Consider the following 19,642-nt stretch of genomic DNA (forward strand, 5'->3'; position numbering starts at 1 on the left):
TTGTTCTTATTTAGATTCTTATAGTTAGATATGGGAAACTACGTACATTCTCCATATATACTCGCATGTTTGCATGGATATTTCTAGTCGCCAAATTACTACTGCCTATATATATATATAATCTCATTATAACTAGTTCTGAAGGTTATGCGCGTACCGTCGTCCTCTTTGACATAATTTTAATGCAGCGAATGTATTAACAAAGTAGTAGCAATGACTGAATAGTGGCTATACCATTACGAACAGAGAAAAATAGTCCAGTTCCTGAAGTGCTCCTTTGTTCCACGTAGTTCTATACAGAACGCAGTTCCACGCAGTTCTCTCTCAGATCAGGCCTGTGCCTGTGGAATCCCTGATTTGCCGTAAGATTGTGCTTGACAGCAGAGACAGCCCTGCTCTGTTGGCCGAAAAGAACGTGTGGAATTTGCGTGCATGGAATGAACGAAGCACGCCGGTCGGAAAATTCGATGCCATCGCGCATATCGTGAGGCGTGCAAACAATCGCTAGATGAAAGTCATGTTGTTGATCGACATCGCTGACGTTGCTGGAAAGTAGCTTGTTCGGGTCGGGCAGCAATACGAGTGGGGCTGAAACGCAAGGCCCTGGGGAAATGGCCGAAATGGGGTTTCAGCTCTGACAAACCCTGGAGATTCTTGTCAACATAAAAGAGCGTGTTAAAGAAGAATTCCACAGATGAGACAACTAACGAAAACTGGAATGTAAGCGGGGTGCGGTAACGCTTGCTTCCTAGTTGTTGCTGCTGATAAAGCTGACATGATGGGGAAATGGTAAGTTGCCGGATCGGCAGCCACGCAGTTTCTGGCGTTACCACTTATTGATAGGTGCTCCAGCGTAGGGACTGCTGTATGTATATGAACAACGAAAGCCGGTCTTCAAAACAGCAGTAGAGCAGTGCGGACTAACCCTATATACTATACTGCTTTACACTGTGGCAGACAATAGGCGGCAGGCTTTGAATAGCATACGATAAACAGAGTGAAAATAGTGAAGTAGCTTTGGGATTCGTAGTGGTTTATTTGCCTCTCTGCGTGCGCCTCATTGAAATGGCACGGTGACTTCAAGACTCGACGGCCGCTTTGATTCGGTTTTGGTCGTCTGCCACGTAGGGCGAATAGGCCCAAAGACAAGCAGGGAAACAGAAGTGGTTTTTTCTGTTGGTGGTGATACAGCCCCAGACAAAACGTCCCCTCCCCAAGAAACTAAACAACGATATATGATAAAAAGCCTAACTGGAATGAATAACACATAAGTGATACGTAAAAAAGCAGACATTTCGCCGGAACGACAACATAACCCTAGACGTGCATTTCGACTAAACAAGCAAAAGATATGACCGCCTTCGAAAGGGGATATACTGACATAATGACGCTATATCATCCTGATTTGGTATTAGAAAGGAAAAAAATGGGTGAGAAGGTGTTTGGATACGCGGACAAGATAAGCAGGACAAATTACAATAACAGCGAAGGATTGAGGTACCAGTGTACATCATACGCTGCAAGCTGATTATTGTAGAAGGATTGTCTTTCCTAAGAAGAGATAGACGAAGCAGAACTTCGCTAGAGAATTTCGGTAGCGTCTATTATGTGGATAAATATTTAAGTATTGATGAGCTGGCTGAAACTCGCGAGGTAAATACTCAAATTTCTGTTTTATAAGCTCATGCATTGAGGTAACCTCGACGTGCGTTCGTGTGTTTGCTTATATTGTATGTAATCGCTATGCTACAATTGTATGTTTGCAGCCCTACTGTATGGATATTGTATAAAAGCGTTAAAATGCATCGGCATTTTTGAAGTCTCCCATGGCGGTCAAATAGGTAAGGCAATGTTAGGCCGATAAGGTTTTTAGCCGTGATGTAGACGCTGAATAATTTCAGCTCTGCGTAAAAAATTTAGAAGTAAGATTTCAAAACGATATCTATCCGATATGCCAGATCTATGATGTTTATCTGAGCTGTTATTGCTGATTGAAAGCAGTCCAGGCATTTAAAACTTACGTTGCCACAAAAAAATGTGAAGCAAACTATCGTTGTTTACGGCATTAAGGGCTGTATCATTCTTAGTTCTATCTAGAGAAATGAGTCCAAGCTGACTCCCAGTACGAAAAGAAGTCTGTCTCTGCCGGGCTCAAATCTAGACCACAATGGATCCCTAAGGTTTGCAGGCAAACACATTACTCGCTATTACGGGGGACAAGCAGACATTCACCGTGCTAAGTCAGTTTCTGTTAGGAAACTTGCCACAGAAAACCTGCCCAATCTCTTCTCTGCGAAAAAAAAAACGTGTAATTTTCGGTGAGATCGAACGGAAGCGAACGCATAGAATGAAATTCCGCTAATTTAAAAAAGAACTTTCGACTTACGGACGTGCTACAACAAGTGGACTTGTGTATTTCTGTGTTTTTTGAACGATCGAACCGCTAGAAAGGACCCTTAGACAATAATTCAAATTTCACAATCAATTCGTTTGGCGAATGGCAGCGAGCATCTGGATTGATGCAACATTTGTGGATTGCCGTATTGATGTACGCTCGGATGAAATAATAACCGGAGCGATTATTCCTATTAGTTTAGGTTCTCAGGTCTAAAGACAACCTCTGCTCCCACTTGGGCCCTGCAGAATCGAATCCTGCGGTGGTAAAGCTTGTTCTTACCTACATTGCTCGCTCTAGTCTAGCTATCCATGTAGTTTTCTCGAGTACTACACTGAAGGTATTTAGTTCTAAATGTCTACTAGCGTTTTGGAGCGTTCCCTTTATTTTTACGCCTGGTCATACGATAGCCAAAGCCTAACACCGCATGCCCCGTTTGTTCTTCGCACATACGCTTGCCAACCTTTGAGAAATCGTTTGCATTAAAAACCATATACGCCTCCGAAGAACGCCGCTGTCTATAGGACCGGGTCAGTGTGTCCGCCGGATTCTTGATGCCTTTGTCTTTACACGTCAAAACCCGTACAGTACTTTCACTGTAGATCAGGCATAAAGGCGATGCATGTTTGCACGCAACACATACACATGCACGCACGCACACACAAACACGACTGTCCTGCTGCGGAGACTAGCACCGCAGGCCTATAGCTTTTAAATGGAGGAAAGCATTCCAGGTAGAGAGTGGTACAGTTCAGGAACTTCTGGTCAAGTGGATTCCGCGATGCCTGCGTCCGGCCTGCGTTTACTTGCATTCAAACAGCGGAAGGTTCTGCCGTGGCTAAGCCCCAGCAAGCAGTGTCCAAGTGGTGAAACGATTTGGTGTGCCTTTTAGGGTTTTATGACTGCCCAGTAAATCTGGAAGAAGGTGGGTCTGATAGACGAGTCAGGCTGCTAGGATCTAGTCGCATAGAGGGACTTACACGTGTAGAAGATTTGAAAGACCTAGTCGCGCTTGAAGCGGTTTACTTGTTCTTTTCCGTTCGTTTTAGAGACGGAACCACTCTTCGCTTTACGAAGCAAAGCATGCAAGTTGCTTATAGCGTTCTACAGCTTTCTGTCTTTGTCTACTTTGTTCGAATGTGCGTTCTTATTTGGGTAAACTACTATTACCGTCACCACTCTCTGCCTTTGCACTTTGGAAAGGTGACGTAGATCAGACGTAGAAGGACGTAGCGTGTGGACGCCGGCCCTGTTATTCCAACGTTAGAAACGCTGCAACGTATGGAAGAATGAGAAAACGGCGACGCGGATGCTAATGAAGCTAACATCTTCCGGGCCGTACAGGAGAGAGAAACTTGCTCCCAAACATCGCCAGTCTATTCTGTGTATGCAGTAGTACGCTTGATACAGAGCGCAGAACATGAGATGTTGGAACTACCACAAAGCCAAAGTTATCGGGTGAATTTGCCGTGTGCCATCTGTGGAGGAATGAATTCAAGCTTGCCAAATCTCTGGCCTTCAGCAGGTCTATTATTATTTCTACTATTTGCAGTTGCTCTTTGCTTCTAACTCGATTTTGTCCTTGCGGAGTCCGTGTCCGTCAGATGTCTCTTACTTTAGAAGGTGTACGTTACGGAATATAGACGCTTAGGTGTTTATGGCATCTGTTTGAAGCGATTCTCAGCCGCGTTGATGTTTTAGCAATTTCATTACGGAGCTCCTTCCGAAAGTTCTCTGAATGTAGTCGCCTGCGAAATAATTACACGAGTTTTTTTTTCTTAAGATCCGAACAGGCTGTAGTTAGGCAAAAGCTGAGCAAGCACAATAGCCTGCACGTTCGACTCCGTTAAGTACATTTAGTAATCGGATGTATATACCTATATAGATAAACATGTTGCTTTTAGTGTAAATTACTCTTGTGCAACTTATGGGAATATGTCTGACCTGAAGGGCCGGAAACGGCGGACTGGGCGTTCCGACACCGCCGTAAATCTGAAACGTACTACACAAATGGGAGAATATTCTTCAATCCAACTACCATTTGAGTTCTATTTTCTCCACTTTTATTCAACATTCCCCATAAATTAATCATAGGCTCTAGCAGTCAATCACCGACTCTAGCTTTCAAACTAGTGATAGCAGACACCTACGCCTTCGTTGTGTAGTAGCACGTTTGTAGAGAAAGCACGCGGATGAGAAGGGGAGGATCTTAGTTTGGTTTACCCCACGTAGTTAACAGCAGGTTGTCTGTGCCGATATTACGCGGCTATATACCTTCCAGTGATTCTTTCGCCGACTAATCTTTTGCAACTTGGGCTTTCGGTATCTTGCAAATAGCGGGGCCTCTTGCATTGGAACGGGTAGCCAGCCGTTCGTTAGTAAGAGCGTACGAAACATTCTCCCTTTTCTAAAGTTAGGTTTGCGTCGGTCCCTCCTTAATTGATTCTATTTCTGTTCGTGGGCGTCGTAGCAGTTCTCGTAAGTGTCCAGTACCCGCTTCGAGTACAGCCTGAGCCTAGCCTCCAATTAGGTAGTGCATAAGAAGGGTCCTGCAAGGACGAAATACATCTAATCAACCTGTCTGACTCATATGTTGAGCTATTCCCACGCAGATGAAAGGAAAAAAGAGACCGACATATTTAAATATACCTAAAATAAGCACATTGTTTTCGGAGTGCAGTCATCTAACTTTGTCAACAATACAATAAATATCCGTGTTATACGAAGTTACTAAAAGGGTCTAATTAGGGCCTAGTCAGCGGCATTCAACACTTTTACCCCCGCTATGTATACTTGACAGAAAATGAACCACCTGAGCTTTTCAAGCAAACATTATTTCATATTAATACCAAACAGCGTATAATGACGTATACTAATACGGGTGTTTTTAGTTGGACGAGAACGGCCTAGAAGTACCTTAGCTAATTTTCGTCCTAACAGAAATATTTCACAGATGCTTTTGCGCGATAGTCCTTTCCAGCCATTTAGAAAACCCACTCACACCACATTTATGAAAAACAACAATAGATATAAAGTATACGTACAAGCTATGATGTAAACGTATAGCCAACATTATTCGAGACCCACTTCCATAGCTTGTATCGGTTCAGTGTGCCTCATGTTTAAATGGTTTTTGCGTTTAACATTTCTATTTCTTTTCCTGCTTCCGTTCGTCTTCCAGCGTCGATCGTCTACACGGCCGTTGTTCGCGGTCGTGTCGCTCTGCCCTGCAACATTATCCCGCCTAATCGCGACGACGAGGTCGCCCTTGTTCTCTGGTATAAGGATAACATACCAGCGCCAATCTTCACTATCGATGCAAGGGAAACCCGCGAGTTGGAGTCGGCTCGGCAGACGGCCATCGAAGATTTGACTAAACGAGCTGTCTTCAATATGGCTAATAAGCCTGCGTTCCTCCAACTCGATCCTGTAACAGAAGCAGATGGTGGTGAATATCGATGTCGAGTAGATTTCAAGCGGGCGCGCTCGATTAACACCGTTATTAATCTTCGAGTTATCGGTGAGTACATAAATAATCATGCACAGTGGCTGCATAGGACGCTTGTATCGTATTATATTTGTGAATCTTAAAATCAATACACGTGATTCGTGCTAGAGATCAGCCGTCAATACGATCCTGCTAATGCGGCCATTAGGACGTACCGTTCCTTTGTTTGTAGAGATTCGTGCAGTAGTACTCTCGTAGTAATGGCAAAGACATATTAGTTACATTAATTTCAATGAAAAGATTGTGCCTTATTATCCTAGCAGAGACTGCAGAGAGGGCCATGAATACGTAGAAGTCATTAAAGTAGAGAGTGACAGGGAACTGAAGGGAATGTGCGGAAAACACTACCATTGATGAATATTATCATCATGAAAATACTTCGAAACAAATCAGTGGAACTACTCTGACGTTCTATAAGCTAGATTCTATGGCTGCCATTCTTCGTCTATACTTATAGGTTGAATGACTTATGTACGCAACACGACCCATGTTCTAGGTACAAACCTAAATGGCTTTTTAAAACATTTTTTTTTTTTTTTTTGATTTTTTTATATAGCACTTAATAGGCTAATTGGAAAACTTTGACGACTATCGAATATCTCATTTAGCTTAGGCCGTCTCATATTCAAAATCAGGCTTTGCGTTGTAAAAAGAGTTCCATCGGGTATGGGGCCTGCTAAACGTGTGACGAGAAACCTAGTCTGCACGTGAACATGTACAGTTCAGGGTAAAATGGCCAGTTCGCTTATGTTATATATTCACGTTTGGAAGTGTCGCATTTATTTCGGATCAATACACTGAAACATTATCTAGAACCATTGATGATATTACTACCATGATAATTACTCAATCTCGGTTGGAACCTTTTTCACGAAGTATATCCGAAGAAGCGTGTTCCGAAGAAGGCCTATTCTAGTACCTTATTATAATGAAAAATCTATGAGATTCGGATTCAAGTTTTTCAGGTCTAAACCATATGAAAGGTGCAGTGCTAAGGCCCTTATTAAAACATATAGATTTAGTTTTTAGATAAAAATATAAGATGTCAGCGATTTGAAGTTTCAACAACTGTTTAATAGATCGAAGTCTATTAAACAGTTGTTGAAGGAATTGGATCGCCCACTAAACAACTTTCAATTTTGTACGCAATTAGCCTGTTACTGTAATTTTCATACGAGTCATTCGGCCGAAGCAAGTTATATATGAAAAAAGAAAATAACTTTATTTTCTAAAACCACAGCTTAACAATTCGACGTTCTGATCCTTCTTAACTCAGAGCTTGATTTTTGTCCCGCATATTTTCTCTTGTATTTTGTTATAAAGCGGTGTCTTTTATTCGATCTAGTGTTTTTCAGAGAAAGTTCGGTCATGAATCCTGGTCTATTAGTTTATCCAATCTGAAGTACCACGAGTAACGCAATCCGAGTGGCTAGAATCACTAACGGAAATCTTCATTCACTCGTGAACAATTTCGTCGTTTTCTCCTACGGGCGTTTTTACAGTACTTTTCTAATTTTGTTGTTATCATTTGCACCATAACAGATCCACTTGATTCGTCTGCTATCTCTATTCACTTTGCAGTGCCCCCGGGTGAGCCCATCATCGTTACAGAGGAAGGCAAACCACTTCGGGGTCTGATTGGCCCGTTTAACGAAGGCGACCCGCTAACACTGGCGTGCCGAGCTGACATCGGCAAGCCGCGTCCAACTCTTAAGTGGCTCCAGGAGGGAAGTGTGATTGATGATTCGTTTTCATTTGATCACGTAGAAGAACGCAACAATATTGTGCGTAACTCGCTCGAGATACCAAAACTTACTCGGGCCCATCTCCTTGCAGTGCTTTCGTGTCAAGCGGCCAACAACAATATTACGGCGCCGTCGCAAACATCCGTTACACTCGACATCAATCGTAAGTACTCTATCCTGCTCACATATCCCTTTCTTTTGGCTTTTCTCAATTCTCTTACTTCTTTCCCCTTCCGTACCGCCGTTATTGAGAAAGATATAAGGAGTCGTGGGCAGAATGCTGACCTTCTATGCTCGTCTCGGGACATTTCATCTGCTACTAACGGCTTGGCCTATAGTAGGCTCTGATGACCGCCATACTGCATTGAAATGGATGCCTTCATTATCTACACCTTCGTGTCACCTCCTGCTCTGGCCATGTACGCAATTAAAAGGGTCTTCCACTGGAGGCCCAACCTAGCCAAACCGACCCTGAGTCGCCGAGTTTCGGAAGGATACGCAGATGAAACACGATGGTAAACGGGAAAAGGACATGGCAGAACAACGGCAGTAGTAAGCGAAGAAAAGTAAGGCGAGCAGGCAATATATGGGGGTGTATATCTACTAGAGACGGAAAGTTAGAGTCAACCCCAGCAGCCATTAGCGGTAACCCAGCTGATTGTACACATCAAGGTACGATGCTCGGACGATACACATGTGGCCCTCATGTACGTGCACACTGTGGGATGAAGAGGGAAAGAACTTTGTGATCTGGAAAATTTAAAACAGTGTCGTCGAAGGGTGCACTATATATATATATAGTGTATATATATATATATATACACTATATATATATATACACTATATACATATATAGTGTATATATATATATATATATACACTATATATGTATATATATTATAAGAATTCTATAAACATACTATAGAAGTTGTTGCTAGCATAGCCTAGCTCGCAATCAAAGGGACATAGAAGGAACAGGACAGCTATAACATATTGTCCTGTCAGCAACAGATCTCATTGCCTGTTTCGTAAATTGTAGGCAGAAGATAGTACGAAAGCCGACCGGATTCCGTCGGGGGATAACTGATTCGTTGTTACCCGTTAAGGCTAACTATAGTAGCTACTTTTGAAAAAATCGAGCACCTGAAAATGCTGAAGCGCCGATAGAGACCGCGGGTGTTGATAACCCGATGATAGCAATTTTTTATTTGCGGTAAAGCAAAAAAGGCCAAGGAACACGCATAATACGAGGCAGTAGGCTACTAACAATAACAGCATGGAAAGGTTAGAAACGGACGAAAGTTTCATGAAAGGATTGGTTGGAAGGTGTGTTGAAGTAAACGAGCACGATGATTTTTTTTCTAATGGAACAAGTAATAATAAAATCAGTCGGGAAGCGTTAGCCAATATTAGCTGAGGATACGATAAACTAAAATTAAGGCAGCAGTGCATAATATTTGTTCTAAGGAAGACGGGCAAACGGAGCTTTTCTCTATCACTTTAGTTTATTAGTAAACAGAATGTTTCGAAATAGTGCTCGTTACTCATGGTTACCGCCATAGTAACCGAGATTTTTTTCGACTATGCATGCTAGATCCGGATTTGAATTCGTGCTAAGAATGTATCAGTGGTTTATTTTGTTACATTTCTTAACTTTCAAAGCATATGCTCCGTTTACCTACGCATTACGTAATTCGTGTACATACCGTATACATCCTTATTGTGAATAGAAACAAAGGTATACCTTCTACTCACCGTTTCGTTTAGCTTAAGCTACAGCCAAGTTCTTTATACTCTCACTTTTGTTTGCTGCCGCCGCTCTTATTCAGTGGAATATGAACCAGCTGAAAAAGACGAAGTGTACCGTAAACCGTCTCGCGTTTCTTCGCTGTCCGCGGCGCAAATTCTATTAGCCGCTAAGTGCCCCAGGGTAGACTCGGTAGTCCCAGCAGTCCCTGGCCCACAATCGCACTAATCGACTTTGAAGGGACTAAGCTTTCCAAGAACCTTACCCTTTTTCGAGAATCTTTTATCTCTGACCGCGCCATTCACGCGCAACTTCACTCCCCCAACTGTTTTCAAAGTTCATTAGATTATTAAACATTCAACCTCAGCCACTCACATCAATCGAATGAACGACAGCCTCTAAACCCAAAACTCCGGACACTGACTATCCACGGTTTTGAGGACCGATGCACGTAAAACATGTCCTAACCAGTCGAGCCACTAACGGACCATCGGCAGATCGACAATGTCTGCAAAGTAGTTTAAATTGCTCACATTAGAAGCATACGCAGACTGCTTTCTCTGTTGAGTAGGTTTTTGTAAGGTGAAGTACCGTCGACGACCCCCGATAGGAAGAAGGCTAAAGGGCTTAGACAGCAAACGGTTTTGAGCCACCGGTACCTCGACGGCGGAAGCTCAGTAGGAAAAACGCTTTAACCCCCTTTATCACTACATATAGAGTGTACATGACGTGAAACAAGGAACTGGACCGGGGGCAGACCCCGTAATTATAGGTTTTTTCCAGAAAGTATCACTAGAGTTTATCGAACTGTGTAGAGATAATGTAGCCTCACAGTAGAGCAGTGGCGTGGAAGACGTGCTAACGCTAAGTAACTAGAAATGGGATTGTTTGGCGATCAATTCTATAGGTCAAAATTAAGTAAATCGAGCTCATCATCACGTTAAGGTTGCCGCGGTGAGGACATGTTGTTTTCCGTTTCGCGTCCAATTTTCGCTCTTTTGCCTGGAACGGTGAACTTAGAATACGCACAATGCTAACGTACACAATAATACCTATTATTTCGTGGATTTACTCAACAGCGTGCACTTTGTCAGGCGTGAGTTCAATAGGCCGAGCGAACGACGATTGTGTGAAAGCTATCGGATATATTCTGTATATACCATTCGTGGTTTGTCTTGCTGATGTAAGAATAAAGGCAGACAGTCTAAAAGATCAGAAGTTGAGAGAAAAATTTATACAGCATAACGGATGCCCACTGTATCTGCGTCTTAAGTATGCTATTGACAAACTAACGATACTAATTGATCTATGTACCCTTTATTAATATACTTATTAAATCTTTACGATTCTTGAATTATTCATGTGCTCGTTGAAACATTATACACGCAAACACGCATGCTTAGATACTGACTTTGTTTGTAAATACGCCAATTCAGGTACTATTCGTTTGTTCGCTCAAAAGGTGTGACTGACGTTCACTACGGAAAAAGTTCAGCCATATAGCAAAAGTTATTATTAAGAACGGAAAAAGGCTTTTAAAAATGTAAGCCTATTACACGAAGATAAAGGGAGTGGTATTTTTCAGATGTTGTTGGCATCGCCAGTCCAAGCCTTGTTAGCATATGTCGAGGAATAACGCGCGTGACAAACGAGTTTTGCGTGTTTCCTATTCTAGTTTATACCTTTACCATAAGGTTGATCAAAGTTACCATTTGTACGATGTAAAATGTTCGATGTATGCATTTTTAAGCAACGAATGTGACATTTGCTGTTATATTCCGAATAGGTAACTAATTTTATTACTAGTAGGCCACTCACTGGGTCATTGGCTTATCGCTTACCGGTTTCAGTAAAACCCCTTGATATTAACATTCAGCCACCCGAGAAGACGTTATCAGCTGGTAACACAGTGGAATTAGTTTGCACGTCGAGCGGCTCGCGACCCCCCGCAGTTCTTTCGTGGTGGAAAGGTGATGAACAAGTAAAGGCCACCAAGGAGGACTTTGCCAAAGGTAAGAAATTTGTTTAGGATCTATCGCTAGCAACAAAATAGGCAGGAACTCGACGTACGTGGGCGCTAGCGCCAAAAACTCTGTAGAAGTGGATATCCTTGTACCTCGACTGAATTCGTCCTTCGGTATCGAAAACCTACATGGCTTTCAAGGTTTTCTAATATCTATTTCGTAAGTCTGAGATGTTAAACCGAAAACGAAGGAAAACTAATATAATAACTCAATAAAATTCAATGGAACCTTTTTCTAACCCGTATAAACTTGTTTTTTAAACAAACAAAAAGCGTCGCACAACTCAAAATGGATAAACATCCAATATGCTTATTTTGCATACTTAGACAAATAACAGCTCCGCGATGGAAAGCAATTATGGCTCATACTTTTTTTCTAAAACGTGGTGCCGTTGACTTCGTCGTAAACGATATTTCTGTAACGGTTTGGTTCGACAATTTCTGCCGACGGAACACAGTACATCAGTGCTTTCGTTTTGAGCAGTCGTTATATCTGCAAGAAAAATATGATCAAATATATAAAATACGTTAAAACACGCTCCTATGAATCCCTTTACTAGGCAGATGTTATTCATACTTCGTGCCATAATAATTTATGCCATATCATCGTATATAAGTAAAAAAATTTCAAAATTCAGTGCAGTTACACGCCGCCCTCTACTTAAAGCAGTAAAGGTTAGGTATCAAGACGTCTGCTTAACGCACGGTTAGGCGACCTGTTTATCGCGAAGATATCTAAAAGTTACTAAAGTACCCTATATCTAGTGAATGCCCCTTTCTTTCTAATATTATTAATAATACTAATGATAAGTCGTTATTGTTTTGTTCGACATAGGAAAGCGTGCTAAAAATAAGTAAGGCAAGATTTATTTCTACTTAGTTGATACTAGGGGTAAGGGAGTATGCGCTAAGAAGTCAGCCTACGAGACACCAACTACGTAAATATTTGAGAATAAATTCGCGTTGAAAAAACATTAAGTTGTTGCGTGAAGACCACCAAAAAATCGTAAACGTCGAGAGATACCGATACGCCCCAGTGTAAGCCGGCTGAGTTGAACAGCCGTCGCTAGTAGGTCAGCCAACTACAACTGAGGCCGTTGATAAAGTTACTAAGGGCCTTTGGTCGGAATAATAGATTTTACTATTTTTATTTTGCTCAGGTGAAATTAAAAATGATACACGTAAAAAATACACGAAAGCACAGAGTCGTCGTTTATCTGCTGAAATGTTCTTCTCCCGTTTGTCGTTCGTGCTTATGCTTCTTAGGTCTACGAAATGCAGTTGTTTTAATAATGTATAATGTTGCCTTTTTTAAACTTTTTTTTCAACATTCTTAGTTATTCTCTACGTGAACAAGCCTTCAGAATCACTTCGTTTAGGTGGTCTTGCCCCCCCGCTAGGAAATCTAACTGGAGTGGGTCTATTAGGCCTATAAAACTGCATGGCAACCATATATGCAGCTATTTCCTTAAGCAATTCTTACAGCATATTCAACTGAGACTAGGAGAATGTAACGAGGATCTTTGCGTTCTCCTAGTCTTAGTTGAATATAGAAAAAAAAAAGTAGAAATCACAGCGGGGTCACTAATCCGAAACGTAAGCGATTTTCCCTGTGCTAACTTCATACATGCAAACTCCTCCGTGCTTAAATATATCTATTGGTCATCAGAACGATTTCGTTGTCAACGTTACGTTTTATAGGTTTTGTCAAACCGTTAGTAGGGATCAAGCAGTACAGAAGCCGTCTCTGCAACAACAAATAATACTAATTTCCTAAGATAATCACATGCCATTCGGAACGCACATACGCGAAGGTATACGCATATAAGGAATATGTGTGTCTTACGTGCCAAATATTTCTCGTATAGATTAGAATATCCTATATCATATAAAAAATGGAACGACAGCTAAAGCTAATGGTTCTTACCACAGAAGCATCATTTGCTTTGACAAACCAAAGATATGAATTTTTCTGTTAAAGAATGCTCGTTTAAATTCTATATGTACGCGCTGGTATTGGATCCTCTAATAAGGTAGACTAAAAACAAACTACTAACCGGAAACAATGTAGTGCGGATTGTTATTTTGTATACATACAGAAACAGATAGCCGAAAGCAGAGTTTTGATCAGTCCTTCATTTTCGGGAATTCTCAAATCACTCGCTCGCTAGTCTTATTTGCGACTTACTCTAAGTATCCAACCAGCTAGCACTCTTATCTATTCAGCCAAACCCAGTAGAATGGCTCATTTATCAACATATATTCAAAAGAAAATACGAAGCAGAGTTCTGCGCGTGACGTTTCCTAATAAAGACGATAAATACGCCAGTTGTACATGTACCTCTATTAAACAAACTGACGGCGACTAAAGTTATCGCTGAATGGCATAACATTACATCCAAACACTCACAGGCACAGTCATAGCCGTATAGTCGCACATCCCAAACAAGCTGTACCTATAACACCTAGATGGACAGTCATCAGGTATCTACTAGGACATGAAACTTTTGTAGATAACAACTAGGTATCTTCTTAAATAGACGGACCTCTGCGGAGATATCAACAGCAGCAGATAATGCTAGCACCATACTTATGCTCTGTTCAATATGTGATGTGCCTCTATTCACGTTTGGCTGGACGTTCTCTCGTTGGCTCATTTGCCACTCATCGTCCATCGTTGACTATCTTCTGGCGATGACCGCTTTCCTACGGCAACTTTCATCACCGCGGCGATGCTTGCACCATTTCCACCGCCATCTCTGCTGCCTGCCCCTAATGCCGTATCTTCCTGAATGCGACCATTGACATACGTTAATCTGAATCCGCTCAGGAGGCTTGAGCACGAGCACGTCCGTCTTTGTTCTTGTCCCGAAGGCGGATGATGACGGCAAAATGATCGCGTGCCGCGCGGACAATCCGGCCATCAGCGGGAGTGCTCTAGAGCGCAGCTGGACCCTCGACGTTCATTGTGAGTAGTAACAGTAATAATAATATCTGTGGTGGTAGCGGGAGTTAAGGTCGAGTCACTGCCGAAACCGTGGAGAATGGGTTAGAAACCATGGTTGGTCTTTGTATTATAATGTAGCTAGTAAGGTCCTGAGCTCGACCACTAACGCTAAAACGGTAATGGCCAGCAAGCCGATAAAGCGCAAAGGGAAACAAGCCGACTAATTGGCTCCAGGCGAGCCACATTTTTTCAGACCGATCGGCTTGCCAACTTCAACATGGGTCATCATGGATCGTAAAACAATAATAATAAAACTAGTAAGTGACTCCGTTTTAGCCATTTCTGGTCTTCCAATTTTAAGTTTCTCTGAGAAATTATACATGTAATATGGTAGAGACCAAGGGAAATAAGAGGAAAGGGAAAAGTCAGCGACAGTGAGGTGAAAATAAGACTCGTAAAGACGTATGCACAGAGATGGCGCTGGGCTAACGGCAAAAGCAAAAGCTCTATACCGTATGGTAGAATCTATTTTAGGCCCGATCCTAAGTTATAGAACTGTTATTGAAATTTTGGGTGCATAGATTGCAATGATTTATATTTGAATTTTTGCGTACTCAAGTAGGTAGTTTTTCTAGCTGTTATTGGTTATGCTCAAACGTGCAGTTAAAAATCTCTTTCATTACACAACAAAGTCATATTAATAATTTTATCCATACTGCACCGTATGTTTCTTTATTTCGGACTTCGAAGATGGGACGCACTTTTTGTCAGGTAGCAAAGAACAGCGCTTTCGACACCGAACTTAATCCACATCCTCTCTAATGTCAAAGAGCTGCAGAAGCAATTCAGAATATGTATCCCTATATGACACGGATAACGAGGAGATATGAAAAGTAGATCATATATTTAGTTTTCTTCAAAAGTGGCTTAGGACAATCCTCGACGCATAGCAAATGTCAAGCAGGATCATCCTCTAGGTCCAATATGCCCCTTTTGAACTCAAAAGGCCACTTTTAACAGCTATTTCCAGCTAGAGTTCTTGTCCCACTCATCTGTATGAGGTTATTCTGGCAGTTATTCGACCTTAATAAAACCTGAATAAGGCACTGCTTTCTAGCGCCCGACATATTATCTTTGAAGCCAAGCTAAGAGCGACATTTCGTGATCTGCAGGAAATAACATCTTTATCAAAAAAATGTTTTCCAATAAAAATTGACATTATCTACGTAACAGTCTAATAAATAATCCTCGTACATGCATACGGCATTCGGTAACATAGTTCGTACTGTCACAATCGCTATCATCATAAACATATTCCTAATTTTTTTTTCGAACTATAGACAAACCCCGTATTAGCCTAGTTTTAGGCGCCAACCTAAGGGAAAGCGATATTCAGGAAGGTCGAGATGTCTACCTCGAGTGCAAAATCAGAGCAAACCCTCGTGCTTCTGAGGTTACCTGGGAACTCGAAGGAACCGAATTGCAAACAGATAAGAACAAGGGTACGTACACTATTTTTTGCGTTTACCTGTTCTTGATATTTTATTTGTTAGAGGCTAATGTTCCTAGATATTTAATCATATACGTAACCTGTGAGTCGATTCCGTCAGTAGTGTTACGTAATTACCTTTGTATTCCATAACATATTACAAACCAGGTAAAAGTTAAAGGCCCTGAGCTTACTTTTTGAAATACAGTATACAATAGTAAGAACATATTTTAAATGAAGAATATTCCGATTCTTTCTATCTATATAGTCTAACATGGAAATTAGAGAAATATAATTAATTTCGAAGCAGTTACCCTTATTTTCTCTAAAATTATATAAACTAAAAACGTTTTCCCACGCTAGCTTTTATTTAGCTTAACTATATATGCATACTTATTAGCTATATATGTAGCTTTACGCTTACCAAAATCAGTGACACATTAAAATTCACGAATTTATATATCTATAATAAATATAAGGTTAATTTTCAACACCTTCCTCGGGAAATAGGCGATCGGTACCTGTAGTTGATTGCATAACTTCTCTGGAAGCAGTATACAAACATTTTAAACGCTGATGAACTAGAAAGCTGTTCTCTCGACAATTTTTTCTTTCGAAGATTTTAAGGTTCTAGTTAGATTGAACGGGAATGTTTGTATTGAACACAAACGTATTTCACACGTACGCACACAATTTACTACTACTACCGACTAATAAAGGAGGCAGCAAAAACAAGTTCTCACTTACGAATTTGCCTTTGGGAACTTGAGGTTAAGCGATCTAGTTTTCATGCTCTCACGCTTATTATCTACTAATTATCTATAGTGATCACTAAGCGCGAATACAAGACAAACAATTGTTGCAAAATACTATTTTCTTCCTCTGGGTGAGTCATTATCAAGCTGTTGTTAGTGGTCTGAGCAAAAGCTAAATCTATATTAAGGCCACGACTTTTGTCCATGGTACAGGTATCATTGTGAGCAGTTCATCGTTGGTCCTTCAGTCGATACAGAGATTTCAGAGAGGATGGTATACATGTTCTGCCAGTAACCGGGAAGGCGCTACAATAAGTAACCGGCTTCAACTAAAAGTTAAATGTAAGCTTGATTAAATTCTGATCCGAACGGACATTATTATTAATAGAGTTTACTGGGATGGTACGAGTAATGGGGTTGTGCAAGAATATTTAACAGGGAAACATAGATCAAATTGACTTTCAGCACGATAGCACCATAGGTCAGTATGCTAGAAAAAGGATGATCAAACGATATTTCAGAACCGTTAGTGTCATTAAGTTTTATGTAGACCATCTATAAAAGCCCATTCAATTTGATTCCCCTTCAAAATAACTTGCCATTACGCTAAACTTACATTGTCACCAATCACCTTCATGATTCTCTACGACGAAGGGCACTAAGCATTAGAACGCATCCGAGGTTAATCGTACAGAATCGATTTAGCACTTCACCAATACAACTCGAATACATTCACTTTAAAGTATTGTATTGTTGACGCCTTGCACGTACCACAGTTCTCATTGCGTGGCGCTCTCTTCAGCTGAACTGCCAGTCTCTGTCATAGGGATTTCTTTGGGGTTATCGAGATAAGTCAGCGTGGTCTCGAAACTAGGCATAAAAGATCACACTCGGAGAAATTGACCTGCTTGTCCCTACGGGGATTGGAGCGTAACGTTTTTTTTGTTTCTGTTTTTTTGACATATTACGCAATACTTCAGACGCACCCCGATGTCGCGAGCAGCAGCGCAGGGTTTACGGTGTCGATCTGCATGAGACGACACAGATCCGATGTGATCTAGATGCTGACCCTGATTCGGAGATCGAATACACCTGGGCGTTCAACAACTCGCAAGGAAAACGGGCCGAATTAAACCCACTGAACTCGACGCCACACCGATCATCGAGGTACACGAACACTTCAATGCTAGCTGATAAAGAAAAACATTCTTTTCGGTCTGTAGACTTCATCGTAGGCTAATAATCTTCGGACAGATAGGCTACCGATCTAGTCGCACACAGGTCCCGTGAGTTCAAACACTGTTCATATAGATATCGAAGGGGAATGTATTCTACAGCAGCTGTTATAGATTTCGTTGGACGTTACAACATGATAATCAGGCTTTCGTAATATGAAGAAGCGTTTACGATTTCGTTAACAGCTGACCAAACAAAATGGCGAATACTAAAAGGTTAGCTAATTTTATAAGAATCAAAATCAATAATTCAGCAGGTATCTAGCTAATTAGCTGTTACTCGCTCGAAATTACTCCGTCTTCCGTCACGCGACTACGGTGAACTTCAATTCAGTTGAAGTTTTCAGCATTCACAGGTTGTCTTCAGAGCATGCTCTATAAACCTCTTTTCCTTTGGATATCCCGTTCTTCCCTTTACAGCAAACGTTTAAGCTCCATAAAACTGCGCGATGTCCTGATCATCGTTTTGAACCCTCGACCCACGCAGTTGAAATGCCCCTAGCTAAACCGAGCCATTTAGTGCCACGATTGTATTTAGTTATGGACAATGCCGAACCAGATGGTAGCAAGCCCTTTTCGAGGTCACTCGTCCTCGTAACTGGTGAAGCATATACATTCGACCTTGTTTGGAGTTGTGTTTGACTGGTATTTCAACGAACGACCCGCCCATAAAATCAAGAGTTTCCGTCTGTCTGTCTGTCTAATAAATGCAACGAATCCATCCTCTGGGCCCTCACGGCTGGTCACCACCTCTTATAGGGCTTCTAATAAGCGGTTAACCGCTGTCAGATGGCATGCATGATCGAGATTCATTTAAAGCGATGCTTAACACGGTCTCACTCGCCATGTATCAACTGCTCTGTTCGTTTTAGCTTCATATATCTGTCGCAGGGTGTCATATACTACGAAATATCGATTTCGCCCTGCTCTTGGTTGCTGGTCACAGTTTTTCCTATTCGCTAATGTTACCTGGGTGGAATACATAGTGGAAACATAGATATTCATCAATGAAAGGCGCGTGCGAAGCGATCTTAACAGATTTTTGTAACGCGCCATTGATATACATGGCAGTGATGTAACGAGGGATATGGTGCGTGTGGGGCACGCGGAGCTGAACCATATTGACGTTCTGAAATAGTGAACAAATGGGTTATGTCGTCGTTTCTGGTGACGCCATCGTTGTACACACATACTCATAATGCATAACCTGTATTGCGTCTGTTCTTATATTGCATTGGATTTGTTTGTTGACACGCGGTTGCCCCCGCACGTCGTTGTTGTTATGGTTAATTTCCTCGTCGATGACGCGGGGCGATGAACGGCGTGTTCCAATATGTCAGGTCGATCCTCAACTACAAACCTATCACGGAACAGGACTACGGTGAGCTGCTATGCTACGGAAGTAATGCGGTGGGTCATCAACTTGTGCCATGCGTCTATCACATTGTGGCTGCCGGCAGTCCTGATCCGCCGGAGAACTGTACACAGGTGAGTGGGGCAAACCGAAAAGAACGATAGACAACACAATGTTGATGCGCGAGAAAGACACATTCTACTATCAAAAATAGTAAATTACAAAGGCGTATGGGAATAAGGGAATATCAATTGCTGAGATATTGCCTGACGCTGTATCTTATAAAATACAAACAGGTATAGCGCAGTTATCAAAACATCAGCGGGGTCATGGGTGGTTAACCTTGTCTAATATGCAGAACTTGGGTTCCAATTAGTTCACGGATTATCATGCCGGGCGATTGGTGCTCAGAGGCTTATCACGGTCTATTTGTGTAGCTGTTAA

The 19,642-nt window shown here is 41.6% G+C and overlaps 1 protein-coding gene and 1 long non-coding RNA gene across 2 annotated transcripts in view; one reads left to right on the plus strand and one right to left on the minus strand.

Moving 5' to 3' along the window:
• LOC111273817 (uncharacterized) overlaps positions 1-19,642 on the plus strand; it is a 58,731-nt gene that overhangs the window by 17,821 nt on the left and 21,268 nt on the right. The window contains exons 2-9 of the mRNA XM_086973635.1: positions 5,577-5,915; positions 7,353-7,811; positions 11,246-11,407; positions 14,249-14,386; positions 15,706-15,867; positions 16,823-16,951; positions 17,590-17,776; positions 19,185-19,332. Of these exons, the coding sequence (XP_086829761.1) occupies positions 5,577-5,915; positions 7,353-7,811; positions 11,246-11,407; positions 14,249-14,386; positions 15,706-15,867; positions 16,823-16,951; positions 17,590-17,776; positions 19,185-19,332 (1,724 nt within the window). The remainder of the gene's footprint in view (positions 1-5,576; positions 5,916-7,352; positions 7,812-11,245; positions 11,408-14,248; positions 14,387-15,705; positions 15,868-16,822; positions 16,952-17,589; positions 17,777-19,184; positions 19,333-19,642) is intronic.
• Positions 3,904-5,531, minus strand: LOC111273849 (uncharacterized). Its single transcript, XR_002688075.2, has 4 exons — positions 5,440-5,531; positions 4,546-4,944; positions 4,340-4,397; positions 3,904-4,143 (listed from the first exon to the last, which is right to left on the minus strand). It is a non-coding gene; the product is annotated as an uncharacterized LOC111273849 (long non-coding RNA).

This window comes from Varroa jacobsoni, unplaced genomic scaffold (assembly GCF_002532875.2).
Source record: "Varroa jacobsoni isolate VJ856 unplaced genomic scaffold, vjacob_1.0 scaffold_21, whole genome shotgun sequence".
Lineage (NCBI taxonomy): Eukaryota > Metazoa > Arthropoda > Arachnida > Mesostigmata > Varroidae > Varroa > Varroa jacobsoni.